The sequence below is a fragment of the Olea europaea genome, chromosome 11 (genome assembly GCF_002742605.1).
Source record: "Olea europaea var. sylvestris chromosome 11, O_europaea_v1, whole genome shotgun sequence".
Taxonomy (NCBI): Eukaryota; Viridiplantae; Streptophyta; class Magnoliopsida; order Lamiales; family Oleaceae; genus Olea; species Olea europaea.
In genome coordinates, this window is record NC_036247.1 from 34,676,081 (window position 1) to 34,692,624 (window position 16,544).

General features: G+C 43.2%; 1 protein-coding gene across 1 annotated transcript; it reads right to left on the bottom strand.

Annotated features, from left to right (window-relative positions):
• Window positions 1-793: 793 nt before the first annotated feature.
• LOC111404780 lies at window positions 794-1,735 on the bottom strand. Its single transcript, XM_023033538.1, has one exon. It carries the CDS (start codon window positions 1,733-1,735, stop codon window positions 794-796), a length of 942 nt encoding a protein of 313 aa, XP_022889306.1.
• Between the last annotated feature and the right edge of the window lie 14,809 nt (window positions 1,736-16,544).

Consider the following 16,544-nt stretch of genomic DNA (forward strand, 5'->3'; position numbering starts at 1 on the left):
TCCTTCAATTTTGAAGTGCTTACGAGCGTTATTGCACCAAATGGACACGAAATGAGTAGAAACGTCGCCCATAAGTTTGAAATGCCCAGCTGCCGTTTTGGGTTCGGAGGTACCAGTTTCACTTCGAAAGTAGCGCAATGATGTTTGGGACATGATACACGTCTGGAACACGTTGAACGACTCCACGTGCTATGATTTTCATACCACACTTTTCTCTTAGGTTGTTCTTATTTGTCAAGCGGAGTGTAGTGTAGTGTAGTCGGTGGGACTATAGAGAAACTCACTATAGTTCGGACAAATGCGTCGATCGTAAAGGCGAAATGTAATTCGAACCTTCGTCCTTCAATTTTGAAGTGCTTACGATCGTCATTGCACCAAATGGACACAAAATGAGTAGAAATGTCGCCCACAAGTTTGAAATGCCCAGCTGCCGTTTTGGCTAAACAAACAGTGCTGCTGTCATTTTTATCAGAATCTGACTTACAAATCTATTATAATTGATCAAAATATATCACAATGTAAAGATTAAATAAATGATTAACATCCATCCGTTCGTAACAAACGTGAATGAACAAAAATGAACACGAAATGAGTAGACATAGCACCCATACATTTAAAACGACCTGATGCCGTTTTGGTTTGAACAAATTGTGATGCTGTCATATTTATCAAAAATCTGTCTGAAGTAGCTATCATATTTCGTCAGACAACTATCATAATATATCAAAAATTATCATAATCTATTATAATTTCAAGATTATGTTAAACAAAAAATGTTCTATGCATCCGTCAACTAGTGTAGAGCATTTTTGCAAGTCAGACAATTATGGCCCCTCTGGCCACACCTACTACATTTACGAGTCTTTTTTCCCTCTCCTCTTGATGGAATTTGACGGTTTTTTGGACGTCCACTTTGTCGTCGATTCGAAAGGGGTGGTAACACCTTTGGCTGATTGGAGATTTCCCAGTCAGCCTCATTTGCCACTGGATATTTACATTCAGCATATGCTTGTTTCCAACTAGCACTGGTATAATAAGGTGAGCACAAACTGTAACAAGATATTCCCTTAAATTTTGCTGCTGCAAGTGCATGTTTGTAAGGAAGCTTTTCCAAATCAAATTCCCTACAACTATAGGTTCTTGCCTCCAAGTTCACGATATGCATTTCATTCTCAACACCGACATGCAACTCATACTTATTTATTGGTAACACTATCAGTCCCTTTGCATCATTATACTTTTTACGCATTTTATCCTCAATGGGCGGGGTTAGAGTAGTTGCACATTCTTCCGCCTCAATGTGTCTTTCATAGAACCATTTCTGTAAAGTTTTTCTTATTTGTTCAACCATAGCAAGTACTGAAAACTCCCGAGCATTCTTGAATAACGAGTTCAAAGATTCTGCATTGTTAGTTGTCATAATATTGTAACGAATTCCTTTGAAATGTGCTCGGGACCAAAATTCATGCCCAACTTTCTTTTCTAGGTATTGTCCAACTGCCGAAATTTTACGATATAGAGTTGCCATTGATTTTTCAAAATTAATCGAACTATACTCCTTCGCAGTTGCCATAAACAATGGTAGAATATTGGCCTTATGATAATTTGACTTTATGTTTAGTTGTAGATGCCACATGCAACATTCATGATGTGCATAAGGATAAACAATCTTTATAGCGTTACCAATGCTCTCCTTGCGATCAGAAATGAAAACAAGCCCTTCCAACATACCCATTACATGAAACAACTTATCGAAGAACCAAGTCCATGATGCATCATTTTCAGAATCAACAATACCAAATGCAAGAGGATATATCTAAAGATTTGCATTTTGACACATGGCAACAAGTAACGGTCCTCGAAATTTTGATTTCATAAATGTTCCGTCCACAGAAATGACATGTCTCATTGATGAGTGAAAACCACGTATGCTTGGTCCTAAAGCCATAAGAAAGTATTTGAATCGATTCTCATTAGCAACCTCAATGAACGTCACTGTACCGGGATTATTCTTCTTCAGAATATTGCAATACTTGGCCAATCTATCATAACTAAGATCAGGTGAACCTCTTAATAGCTCTATAGCACATTCTCTAGTCATCCATGCCTTATAATAATTTATATCTATGCCAAACTCCCGACGAATATCATTTTGAATGTTCGAAGGTCTGTATATAATGTTGGGATCCTCAAACTTCGACATGATGTGTTTTCCTATCATCCAAAAACTAGCTTGTCTATGATCTTTGTGGCGAACATCCAATGAAAAATTATGATAACGTGAATACTTTCGAATTTCAAATTCGTCACTTTCCTTCAATCGTGTTGCCCGCAAACGCCATTTGAAAATTTCCTTAACACATACTACTACATATTAGTCTTATTTGACTTAGTGACCTTAAATTCGAAAGAGTTTCTTACAGCAAGCATTTGTAGTGATGCCTGAAGATCATTCTTGTTGCAAAAAATTTGGCTAACGTGCACAGCATCGACGTCAGGAATCTTAACTGATGTTCCATAAGGATTCGGACAGGCAACAACTTGGGAAATGCCAATGATCTCATCTACCAATGTAAAAGGTGTATTATGAGTAACATTGCCTTCATTTATCACATGAGAATCATCTATGTAGTTGCCATGCACTACTTCTACCCCATCCCAATAATCATCACTTGTAAAGTTCACACAATCGTTTTCACAATTTTGATTACATGGAGACAACGGTCACATATAATTGTCATCGGATTGATCATTTTGCATATACAATTCATCCATCTCCACCACATTGTTAGTTGCAACAACATTTGAAATGCATTCATGATTCTCGTGAACATTTACAATATCAACATTCATGTCTTGTTGATCAACATAACCCTTTTCTACAAGGGTTACACAAATTGGAACTTTGTCATGCAAAGAAAGAAACCAACTAACATCCATATCGCAAGCAATCTTCATTAGCGGAACTGATAGTTTTGCCATGCCGGGAACGAGAAATTTCATCTCGATGTCTTACACATTGGGATCAACCTTAACTGCTTTTCGGACTTCGTTATACAACTCTGCATATGAGATTGTTTTTGATACAAAAATATTTGTTGCGGTGTCTTCATCATTCCCTATCCATTTCCAACTCCATTCACCTTCATCACTCTTTTCAAATTTAACAAAATAACAAATAACAATCATTGCACCAGAGTCCATATCTGCAATTCAACAAAAAAAAAATATAATATATTACTCCATTAATTGCCAAAACTGAATACTATGAATCACAACTTCAATAACAAACAAAAGGCTACTCATATTGTTACATAACAGATTTCAGCAGAACAAAACGACATTTCGTAGTTTAAAATGTGTATGTGCCGTTTAAATTTATTTATGATAATAAAATGCTATAAAAGAATGGGGAAACAACTAATTTGCCAACAAGTATATCAATACCTCTATTGTCTTATTAAAACGGCAGCCAGCTGGGAAAAAAGTGCACCCAACTACTGAGAAACGACACCATTCCGTTTCAATATTTTACAGCAAATTTTAATTACCCAATTGATTTTTCTCATAGTATACAACTAGAAAATAACAACAAATCGATAATTTTCAATTTATAAAGCTCACCTTCAACTGTGTGAAATCGATTCTTGCTAACATACCTCCAAAATTTGCACTATTTCATTTGTTCTTGGTTCAAGAAAGGGAACTTCAACATGCAATCATTTATTTTAAGCAAGAATAATGCATATGAAGAAGAATACAGCTGAATTTAAATGTGGGTTTAATATGGTGAAAATGGACTTGGAAACAAGAAAAAATGAAGGGGATTTAGGGATTTATATTTGGGGATTTGGGTAATATTCATTTCCAAATTGGATATTTTAGTCATTTAAATTTAAGGGTATTTAAGACTTTTAATATATAATCAAATAGACTATGGACTACTTGAACAAAAAGTATTGATATAGGCTATTTTACCAAAGATTATGGTTGACTAGGCTTCTTAAACAAAATCCCCAAGAGTTATTATGGAAAGTAAGTTGTATTTGTGGTTGTAGTTTATGGTTTACGTTTCTCTTTTTCTAAGGCAAATTGGTCTTATGTGGGTAAGTTGAATATCTGCTTGTTGTGAAGGTTTTGTGTGTTATTGTAATCTAAATGAGTAAAAAACTTGATTGGAGGTGTTTATTAGTTCAAATATGTGTGGGCTGCAGTTACTAATCTGGAAATTTTCTCAAATATGATTTTATGTCACTTGGTTTCTTTCCAAGATCCAGTTCTTCAGTGAAAAACTAATTCGATGCTTTTGCTTTTGTTCATCCCATAATTTTAGTACTTAGTATTTACTTATAAATAGTTCCAAGAGAAGGGAAAAAAAATTGTGAAGGAAATGTGGATCCTCTTTCTCTCTACCTTTCCAAACTCTTGCTGATTAGGTTTAATCTACGAGATTCTGAGGTATTTTTCAAACAAATATTATGTAATTCATCATTTTCTACTTCAATTGCTTATGATGCATTATAGCTTATGGTATAGATCTTCTACTAAGGAAAAAGATATGGTATATTAACACGTGTAGTTCATGTCCACCTTACACATATTACAAGTGAATTTGTTTCAACTTTTTACTACACGTGTCAATAAACCATCTCTTTTATTAAGGCCTTTTCACCCACTTCAACAAAACAATATTTGATGAGGTGGACATGTGTAGTTCATTTAGATGTAAATTCACATGCAATTCCTTATAATTTTTATCGCTAAAAACAAATTTATATTGTTCGATAGAAAATTGTGAATCCTAAAAAGATACATAGATGAGATGAAGTTGACTTTTCAGCTTGATGTGACGTTGTAGGAATTTGATTAAACTTGGAGAAATGAAAGGAATCGTATGTTTGGCCAATATTTTTGTACTTACTATTTGTCTTATCAAATTTATTGGATATATATTTCAATTCTTTACATGCTGTCTTTAGAATTTAAAGCCTTAGTTTGATGTCTTTCAAGAGAACTCATAGTATAGACAGGCTCCACCGCTTGTTCGGGCAAAGAAAGTGTTTGAAGATATTCCAATGATATTCCACAAAATCAAAATTTAACATTATTACTTACGCTACATTACCCACTACACGTGCAAAGCACGTGCATTCACTAGTGTATATAAAAAATTTACCGTAGTCACTTCAGATAAGAAATGATTCTAGAACGCACATTCTACTTAAAAGCAACTTTTTTAATAGCTGAAAATAGCAGGCTTTTATGCACATTCAATCATAATGGTACGACTTTCATGAGGGTAACACATGCGAAGTCAATTTGTTCATTCATAAGAGTTTTATCAAAATAAATTTATTAACTTAGAACTCAACATTAAAACAAAAAATAAAAAATAGTATCCAAAATATTTATATTATAATTAAACAATAAGGTCGAAAATATTCTAAATGATCATTTAAATTAATACTACTAGTTTTGCAATTTATATCAGAGATAATTTCAAAAGAGGTCCCAAACCTTTATAAATATGCAGAAACGAAGGTCCCAAATCTTTAAAATTTGTGTAGCGTAAGGATCTTTGAATGATTTCCGTCCAAAATTTTGTTCCCAAACCTTTCAAAATTGTGCAACGAAGGTCCCAAAGTTCAAATTTGCACTGAAAGGACCTCCAACGGTCTCAATCCAAATTTCTATTAATTGATCAGAAAAATTATTCTTTCTCAATTCATCCAACCTCTTAACCCCAACATTTAATTCCCAACATTTAATCTCTAACGCAACCAACCCCACCCATTGATAGGTGGAGAAGCCTTCGCCACCGATGCTATTGTTCGTTTTGAAGAGAATTTATCTATTTTTTATTCATTTTTTAAGATTTTTTAATGGTTCTTGTTAGGGGAAAATGAAGTTTGATGTGATGGGAAAAATGGGGTCGACAGAGATGGAGGAATTTAAGGCAACTGAGGCTGCTAACATTGCTATGGTTGTAGCTTTTGTGATACTCACTAGCCAAGACAAAGGAGGTTTGTTCTATGAGTGGGTTAGAGATGGCGGTTGGGTGGTTGAGTGAATCGAAAAAGATGAATATTTCTGGTTAACAAATAAATTTTTGGATGGAAATCGTTAAAAATTCTTTCGGCGCACATTTATTTAATGTCTAGAACCTCTGTTGCACATTTTTGAAAGTTTTTGGGACCTTCGATGCAAATTCTCCTTTTTTAATTAATTAAAGGTTTAAAGACAATTTTGCCCTTTCTAAAATTGGACAAAATTTTTTAATCCCCTGACTTCTGTTAATTAACGAATTTTTGAATGGAAACTATTTAGAGGTACTTTAGCCTCACATTTTTGAAAGGTTTGGGACCTCCATTGCAATTTCCCTTTATATTATTATTATTATTATTATTATTATTATTATTATTATTATTATAACCAAAAAGTAAGAACAATATTTTTATCATTTGAACAATATTTCGCGAGTAGGGCCTACTGCTTTTGGTAGAAGAGCAATTTGCTCACTTCAAAAAATTTCACTTACTTCTAAGATTAGCCAAATCATATGGGAAGATATTATCCTCCAAGTCCATTTTGTTGGAAATTTGGAGATGAGATAACAATTTTTGAAAGAGAAGAAGATAATATTAATAGAACTTAATTTTCTTTTTCCCTTGACAACCTAATATGACTTATAGAAAATGAGTACATCACTAGCTTTTTATAAGTTCCACAAAAAAAAAAAAAGAATTTATTCTAATATATCTACCAGTTATTAAATACAAGCCAATTCCAAAATAATTCAGGTATTTCCCAGGTACATGAATAAATTAGTTCTTTAATGTATGAATGAATAATCTCAAAAGACATGAATGAACTTGACTAAATATAGAATAATGTTATGCAGCCTGTTGACCCCAAAAAGTGCACCAACAGATGCCGGTCCCACCCGCACTTGAGGGGCGAATGTCCAACACGCTAAGACACGTGGACGGTCTAAAACGAGCGGTTCAAAGGGCGTGGGAGTAGCCCAACGACGCGGGACGGTGACGTTCGGAATCCGGCGGGTTGTTCGTAATCCGATTGTACAATAATTACCAACCGGTGTTCATAAATGTATATGTAAATGTGTATAAACTCGATTTGTGTATTGCAAGTAAAATGAGAGAGTTGAGTAAATGTAGTTCTTTGTATTGATTCTTGCATTAGCCTTTTGATATTACACAAGGGAAGTATTTATAGTAGTACATATGAAATGGGAGCCCTTGGATGAAGTGATACGTGGCCTCATCTCTTTAGCTCAAACATCTTTTCCTAGGTATGGGGCCTGACTTGTTAGCTTACGGCGCATTTATTGCTTGTGCAGGGCCTCCATGCTAGTGACAAGACTTGACCTTTATGCTTATGACAAACGTTCCATCAATCATTCGAATAAGATCTGTGCAGGCGATCTCTTGGGAGAAGTGACCATGGAGGATGTTTCCTTGTGGTTCAGAGGCTCGCGCATTAGCTTCGGGGCTTCGGCCATTTGTCATGATACTTCCACTTGAGGGCCTCAGCTACTCTCAATAGGTTCCAGCAGCCTGGCTTTGATTCGTAGGCCTCGGACAAAAAGGAGCTTCAGCAGATGGACTTCGGCTCGAAGCAGTTCGGATGTAGCCCACCTCGGCAGGAATGCCACGTGGATCGTCATGAGTGGGCCATTGTCCCAGGTAGGTTGGCCAGGTGTGACAACACGCAACAATAGTCCTCCAAGTCCAAATATATTCATTTATGTAATGCTTGGACTTTAATGGAGTAAAAATTGAAAGAATTTTTGAACCCCAAATAATAGTCCCCCAAGTCCAAGTATAGATAATTATATCATGGTTGGAGTTAGAGAAGTGTTGCTGTGGGTGAGCGATGAAGTAGGCGAGGTGTTGAACTTTTGAAGAGGAAGCTGAAGTGGTTGAGGAACCGAACCTGCGAGGCTTGTTGCTGAATGTTGAGGAGGGAACCGAGGTGGTTGAGGAACCGAACCTGTGAGGCTTGTTGCTGAGTGATGAAGAGTGCCGAGGTGGTTGAGAAACCGAACCTGCGAGACTTGTTGCTGAGTGATGAAGAGGAAGCCGAGGTGGTTGAGGAACCGAACCTGCGAGGCTTGTTGCTGAGTGATGAAGAGGGCCGAAGTGGTTGAGGAACCGAACCTGCGAGGCTTGTTCCTGAGTGATGAAGAGGAAGTCGAGGTGGTTGAGGAATCGAACCTGCAAGGCTTGTTGCTGAATGATGAAGAGGAAGCCGAGGTGGTTGAGGAACCGAACCTACGAGGCTTGTTGCTGAGTGATGAAGAGGGCTGAGGTGGTTGAGGAACCGAACCTGCGAGGCTTGTTGCTGAGTGATGAAGAGAAAGCCGAGGTGGTTGAGGAACCAAACTTGCGAGGCTTGTTGCTGAATGTTGAGGCGGGAGCCGAGGTGGTTGAGGAACTGAACTTGCGAGGCTTGTTGGCTGAATGTAGAGATGAAGCCGAGGTCCAATGGTAATGATTGTGCCTTGATAGCTGAGCCAATGATTTGATGTCTTGTGCTTGTTTTCAAGGAAAAGTGGCTGAATCGTTACGACTTCCAAGGCGCCTGCTGCCGTCGTATTAAAAACTCAATTATAAGGGCAGCTGGCGCTTCTAGAAGCAGACGCGCTAGAAGAGGTGCGTGGGATGGACGCATGAATCTGAGACGTAGGATTGAAAAACCCTTTGAATTCAACGCCTTGAATTGGATCTGAAATTGAGGGCTCAGATTGAGTGAGATTCGATCTAACGGCCGGGGTTCGTCCTGGACCCCTATAAAAGGTGAGGAAATCCCATTTTTCAGGATTTTCGAACACTTGCACTCTAATATTCTCTTAAATCTTCAAATTTTTCCGGCATCGAGGTTGACTGTAATTTCAATTTCCGGCCAATCTCCATTTGTGTCGAATTCCCTTAGGTATTTTTTTGCAGAAAATACCATTTTACTATCGTTTTACTGAAAAAATGGAGTCCACTTCGGGTAGGGAGCTAGTGACAGTGGCGCCTTTCGACTATGGGGTCGGTTAGATGGGGGAGTCCGAGGTGGATAGGTATGCCATGACTGAGGACCCTGTAGATTATACCCAGGAGTGGGAGGCGTCTAGGGTACCTTCGAACATGACGTGGAAGAGGTTGGGGAAACTAAGGGAGAGGTATAGTGTACCCCACTCCATAGAAATGTTAGTCTCCGAGCCAAACGAGCGGGCCTGCTATCCGAGGGCCGACTGCGTGGCCGTTAGCGAATACCTGTTCAAGGCAGGTATGCGTCTACCTCTGCACCCCTTCTTCAGGGCGGTGCTTAGGAACTTTATGTTGTCGCCGGCCCAGGTTCTGTCGAATGGATGGAGCCAACTGGTCGGCTCGTACTTCCTGTGGAAGGAAGTGTCACTTGGGGAGGATATGCCTCTCCATGTATTTATGACCCTGTTCCAGCCTCGGGTGATTGGGAAGGAGTCTAAGGGGTGGTACTACCTCACGCCTTGGGGGGCTTACGCACCTTTTGTGGTGGGACTTCCTTCCTCTATCAAGGGGTGGAAGGAGTCTTGGTTTTGGGTGCGAGGTAAGTGGCAAGCAGTGGAGGGGGACAAAGCCCTTACTTGCACCGTGCCGACCCAGTACTACAAAGCTCGTGAGTCTCCCAGACCCTACTTGTTTTCTGAAGCCAAGGTTTGAATTTGTCTAACTGTTGGGACTTCCTTTGCAGATAGTAGTACGAGGTTCGAGCTCAGCCGCGAGGAGTTCGAGGTAATAGAGGACATCTACAGGAGGCCTCTGAAGCTTAGCCACTTCGACCACTTGATTGACAGGAGCCTCTATTTTCTGGACTTTGAGCTGATGGCATCCAGAGGTACGAAGCTCCCACAGTTACAATTTTCTTGTCCTTTTGTTCTGATACTGATGCTGACCTAATGTATTGTGCAGATAAATTCAAGAAGAGGGAGTACCCGGCTCCAGATATGGCTTCCATTTTGAAGGCCTCTTCTACTGTGAAGGCGAGGCCTCTGAAGCCGGGCTCCAGTGGGGTGAAGGAAGTCCGTTGCAGGGTTGAACGCCTATCCAAGGATTGTACTCCATAGGCCTCGGAGGAGGCAACACCTCAGAGACAGGTGAAGCCGAAGGAGCCTCGGGGGAAGGAGAAGGTCCCTCAGGAGACAAAAAAGAGGAAGCTGGTGCATATCTCCAGCTCGGCTGGGAAATTCGAGACCTCTGTGTCCCATGAGGTAAAGCAAACTGGCAAGCCGAAGTTTCTTGCAGCCGCCTCAAAGGCCATCAAAATTGAGATGGTTAGAGAGGCAGAGGCCGAAGAGGCTAGAGCAGAGGCTGCGAGGCGCGCTTCGGAGGCTGCCGAGGAGGAGGTTGCGAAGCAAAAGTCGGTCCGTGAAAAGGGAAAGTCTCCGAGCTTCTTAGCTGGGAGGGAGGAGGCACTGGCCCTGGCCTTGGTGGAGGCTCTTCCTGAAGAGATCCGAAGCGCCACTGAGAACTTCTACAAGTTCTGGACAGAGAGGTGGCAGCTGCACGCCTCCGCTTGCGATGCCACTGATCTGACGAGGGCATTAGTTAGCCAGAGCGTCAGGACTTTTGGCCTCGCACTTGAATGCAGGGAAGCCCTTAGTGAATTTCAAACAAGGACCTAGGCCTCGAAGGGGAAGATGGCCTCCCTCGTAGAGGAGCTGAAAGCTGCTAAGGCCGAGGCTGAGGAAGCCAAGGCCCAAAAAGTTGAAGAATCGGTGAAGCTTGAGTCTGCACTGGCCCAGATCGAGGCCTTAAAAAAGGAAGTATACGAGTCACAGTGCGAGGTGGCCTCCTTAACAAAGAAGATGGAGGTCTCCAATGAGCACCAAAAGGTGACTGCTGAGGCCCTGGAGAAGGCAAATCTCTCCTTGACAGGTGCTCAAGATGCTTATAAGTATCTGGAGGGCCAAATAAAGTGGTATGTGGATGATGGCTCTCATGCAAGGGAAGAGGCCCAAATTGCAGGGGAGGAGGCGGTGAAGGAATACATCGCCAACTTCCATACAACTGAGGAATATAAGAGCTTCAGTGCATACTGGAGGAACTTCGCCTATGCCGAGGTGATAGAGCGGGTAGAGGAGCTGCATCCCAACTTGGATCTAACTCAACTCAGGTCTGAATTTGCGGATGAGGTTCCTCAGACCCCAGCTGAGGAGGTGCAGGGTGATGAGGCATCTGATGCCGAAGCCCCAAGTGCTGAGGCAGAGGAAGCAACTGTTGATGCCCAAGTTGCCGAAGCCCCAAGTGCTGAGACGCCTCCGCCATCTAGCCAGGCTTAGACTAGGTTTTCCTTTTCAGTACTTTGAATGTAATGGCCAGAGGCCCTCCTTTGTAATCCCTTTTGAATATTAATATAATGTTTTTCTTCATTCATTGTTGTTCTTTATCCAAGTTTTTGTGCCTCGTTAAGCAAACGAACTGGAAGTTGATAAGAGCACGAACTAAATAACTTTAACTTGGTACCTTGACTTCGATTAGTCAACCGTATGAGCCTCGAACTAAAATAAGCGAACATAACTTAAGGAACTGTGTGAGCCTCGGACTTAAGCAAATGAACAACTTAAAATGAACTGTGTGAGCCTCGGACTTAAGCAAATGAACATAACTTAAGGAGCCTCAGACTGTAGCGGTGGTGGCTTCCCTCCTTGGCGTTCAGCGAGGCCAAAGGGAGGCATGTGCTAGCGCCTCGGAATTCAAGTGAGGTGGCCTAGAGGTAGGTCCCGAGCCTCTCCTCCGAGGTGAAGACGTATCCCAGACATGGTGGATGGTGCAGCCATGTTGAGGCTTCTCCCCTTGGCGTTCAGCAAGACCAAAGGGAGGCATGTGCAAGCGCCTCGGAGTTCAAGCGAAGTGCCCAGAGGTGGGTCCCGAGCCTCTCTTCTAAGGTGACGACACATCCCAGACATGGTGGGTAGTGCAGCCATGTTGAGGCTTCTCCCCTTTGCGTTCAGCAAGGCCAAAGGGAGGCATGTGCTAGCACCTCGAAGTTCAAGCGAGGTGGCCCAGAGGTGGGTCCCGAGCCTCTCCTCCGAGGTGAAGACGCAGTACAACACGCTGATTTAACCAATGAATTTTATTGAACCATAGAAATATTACAAAGGCTGGGGAATGTCATCCAGCATGTTGGTACAATTTATTGATAATAGATCCTGAGGTGCTCAATGTTCCATGGACGGGGTTGTGCCTTGCCGTCCATGTCTTCAATCCAGTAGGTGCCAGGTCGAACTTCCTCTCTGATTTTGTATGGGCCTTCCTAATTTGGGCCTAGGGAACTGGAACCAGGTTCTTTTGAAGATGGGAAGACCCTTCTAAGTACAAGGTTGTTGATTCGGAATGACTTCTTCTTAACTTTGGAGTTGAAGTACCTTGTCATTTTTCTTTAAGAGGTGCCGAGCTTCAGTTAGGAGTCGTCTGTTCTCTCTTCAATGAAATCGAGGTCGAGCCTCCGAAGCTCGTCGTTAGTTACTTCGCTGAAGTGCAGACGTTGTGGAGATGGAAGTCCGACCTCCACGAGGCTCATCGCCTCAGTCCCATATGCCATGAGAAAAGGGGTCTCCCTGGTTGGGGTCCTGGTGGTGGTTCGGATCGTCCAAAGTACTTGGGGCAGCTCATCAACCCAAGCTCCTTTGGATACATCAAGCTTCCTTTTTAGGACGTGCTTGATGGTCTTGTTTACGGCTTCCACTTGGCCATTTGCTTGAGGGTGGTGAGGTGTGGAGAAGTGCTTCTTTATGTCGAGCTCCTCACATAGTTCTCTGACCCTTTTGTTGTCAAACTGCCTGCCATTGTCTGAGACGATCGAGTAGGGAATTTTGAATCGGTAAATAATATTTTTCCATAGGAACTTGGAAGTGCTAGCTTCTGTGATTTTTGCTAGCGGTTCAACTTCGACCCACTTTGTGAAGTAATCAATGGCCACTATTGTGAAAATTGCACCTCCTCTATCCTTAGGTAGGGGACCTATGAGGTCCATGTCCCATTTTGAGAAAGGTCAGGGGCTGTAGACTGCAGTCAAGTCCTGTGATGGTTGTCTTTGCACGGGAGAGAATCGTTGGCATTTGTCGCATTTTCGTATGAATTCGAGGGCGTCCCGTTTTAGGGTAGGCCAGTAGTACCCTTGCCTCAGTATTTTTTGTGCCAGAGATAGGCCTCCGGAGTGGTTGCCGCACACTCCCTCGTCGATTTCTCTTAGTATGTAGGTAGCCTCTTCTCCTCCGACGCATCGTAAGAGTGGAGAGGAGAAGCTTCTCTTGTAGAGAATGTCATCAATGAAGAGGAAGTGGGCCGACCTCCTCCTTAGCTTATAAGCTTTATTCTTGTTGGTGGGCAGCACCTGGTCCTTCAGATATGCTATGATCGGTTGCATCCAGGTGGGAGTTCCCGCGATCCACATTACATTAGGGGCCTCGGTAGAAGGCAGGAGGAGGTGCTCAATAGGAACTACTGTGAGTAGCTCTGAGTCTTTGCTTCTAGCAAGCTTCGAGAGTATATCCGCATGTGTGTTTTCGATGCGGGGAATCTGGATTAACTCAAACTTTTCAAAGGACAGGATGAGGTTCATCACGGTTTTCAGATAGGAGGCCATCGTTTTGTCTTTGGCTGAGAAGTTACCATTGACCTGGCTAACAACTAGCTGGGAGTCACTACTGATGAGTAGCCTCTTTATTTGCATTTCCTTGGCTAGTCTGAGGCCCGTAAGGAGTGCCTCATACTCCGCTACATTATTGGTGGCTTTGAATCCGAACCTCACCGCCGAGGTGAGCTTGTAACCTTCAGGGCTGATGAGGACAACACCGGCGCCTGAGCCGAGCTCCCCAGTTGAACCATCGACGAAGAGGCTCCACGTGGGGGGCTCAATGGGTTCCATAATTGCATCCACCTCAGGTAGGTTGGCGAATTCAGGCACAAAATCAGCTAAGGTTTGCCCCTTGATGGTAGCCCTAGCCTTGAACACAAGGTCAAATTCACTTAGTTCCACTGCCCATTTCAATAGTCTTCCTAAGGCATCGGGCTTTTGGAGTACCTGCCTCAGGGTAAAATTTGTAAGTACATGGATGATGGTGTAAGCTTGGAAGTAGGGTCTCAATTTCCTGGAGGCTGTGATTCAGGCCAGAGCGAGCTTCTCCATATTGGGGTAACGGGTTTCCGACGATAGGAGCGCTTTACTCGTATAGTAGACGGGGAGTTGGGTGGACCTTTCTTCTCGAATCAGAACTGAACTGATGACCTCATTGGAGACGACCAGATATAATTGCAAGATATCACCTGGCTTCGGCTTGGAGAGGAGGGGGGCCTATCCCAGGTGCCTTTTCAGGCCTCTTCACATTCCTCAGTCCATTGGAATTTCTTCCCAGCCTTGAGCACTTTGAAAAATGGGAGGCACTTGTTAGTCGCTTTGGAGACGAAGCGACTAAGTGCTGCCACTCATCCAGTTAAGCTTTGCACTTTCTTTGGCTTTTGGGGGGACCTCATCTGGCACAAAGCCTCAATCTTCTCGGGGTTGGCCTCGATTCCTCGTTGGTTGACCATGTACCCCAAGAACTTGCAGGAAGCCACCCCAAATGCACATTTCAGCGGGTTGAGCCTCATCCTGTACCTTCTAAGGATTTGGAAGGTGTTGTTGAGGTGCGCTATGTGGTCCTCTGCTTTTAAACTCTTCACCAGCATGTCATCCACGTAGACCTCCATTGTCTTCCCAATGAAGTCCGTAAACATTTTGTTCACGAGTCTTTGGTAGGTTGCTCTGGCGTTTTTCAACCCGAAGGGCATCATTCTATAGCAATAGAGACCTCGGTCCGTGATGAAAAAGGTGTGCTCTTTATTGGCCGGATGCATGGGGATTTGGTTGTAGCCGGAGTATGCATCCATGAAGCTCAACAACTCGTGCCCGGCCGTGGAGTCTACCAATTAGTCAATCCTTGGAAGCGAAAAGCTGTCTTTCGGGCAAGCTCTATTGAGGTTGGTAAAGTCGATGCATACCCTCCATTTGTCATTGTGTTTCTTAACCAGGACTGGGTTGGAAACCCACCTCGGATAGGTGGCCTCCCCGATGAAGCCATTTTGGATGAGCTTCCGAACCTTTTCCTTCAGGGCCTTATACCTCTTAGGGTTGAGGGCTCTCCTTTTTTATCCATGCGGGGCAACCTTAGGATCAATTTTCAAGTGGTGGCAGCTGACCTTGGGGTCAATGCCCACCATGTCCTCATGCCTCCAAGCAAAGATGTTAAGGTTCTTGCCTAGGAAGTCCTTAATCCTTTCTCTCAAAATGTTGGATAGGCCTTTGCCTACCTTCAGCACCTTGGAAGGGTCTCGGGGGTCGGTCAAGAAGCTCTCAAGTTCCTCTACAGGGGATGCTTGAGGCTCATGTTCCATTATGCGAGGGTCAATCTCATCAATGATCAGCACCTCCGGATTAAGCGGCGCGTCAATCATATCAACATCTTTTTGTTCAGCGGGAGCGTCACTTGGGGCATCCGCCATGACCACATCAGCCATGATCACGTGGACTTCTCGGGGCTCTACCTTCTTAATAGAGCTTAGATAGCACTCTCTCGAGCCTCTCTGGTCGCCTCTCACCGTTGCCACCCCGTTTTCTGTCGGGAATTTCATGCATAGGTGGTGGATGGAAGTGACTGCTCCCAATTCCTTCAGGGCTGGTCTGCCCAAGACTCTGTAATAAGCCGACCGGCTATCAACTATGAGGAATTCCATGAAGTTCATCGTAGTTTGAGGAGACTCTCCCATCTCCACTGCCAGTGTTATCTTTCCCCTCAGAGTGATGCTATCTTCAGTAAATCCGTACAATGGAGTGGTGGTGGGCGTCAACTAATGGTCCAATATCATTTTGTCAAAGGCGGACCCAAACAGGATGTTGAAGGAGCTACCGTTGTCGACTAGCATTCATTTGAGCCCATTCCGGGCTATGACAGCCCTCACCACAAGCGCATCGCAATGGGGGTAATGAACTCCTTCGGCGTCTTCCTGGGTGAAGACAATGGATGGTACTTGATTTCTTCGGGAGCTATTGTCCACAATGTAACTCGTCAAAGGGGGGTGTTTTGCTTCTCGAGCATAATTTCTTTTGGCGTTTTGTGTTTCACCACCAACATAAGGGCCTTCAAATATGGTATCCACCTCGTGGATAGGGGCCTCATCTTGAGCGTGCCGATTTCTTCGGTGCCTACGCCCTTCCCTAAGCCTCTCTGCATCATGCTCCCATCGTCATGGGGATTTATCCCTTTGACGGGGGGCGGCCTCCTCACGCCCACGTCGGTTGTCGCGCCTGGGCGGGGTCCTGTTCGCCTGGGGCGAATCATGTCTGTCTCTGGCGGGTTCCTGTCTGGAGCGATGTGCATAGTCTCTACAATCCGTAGTGTCATGTCCGTAGGACCTGTGGTGCAAACAGTATCCTGGGAGGTTCGGATTGGACCTATTTCTAGGTGCAAAGCCTTGGCCTTGGCCTCTTCCTCTGCGGGGTCCCCGCTGGGGCTCCAT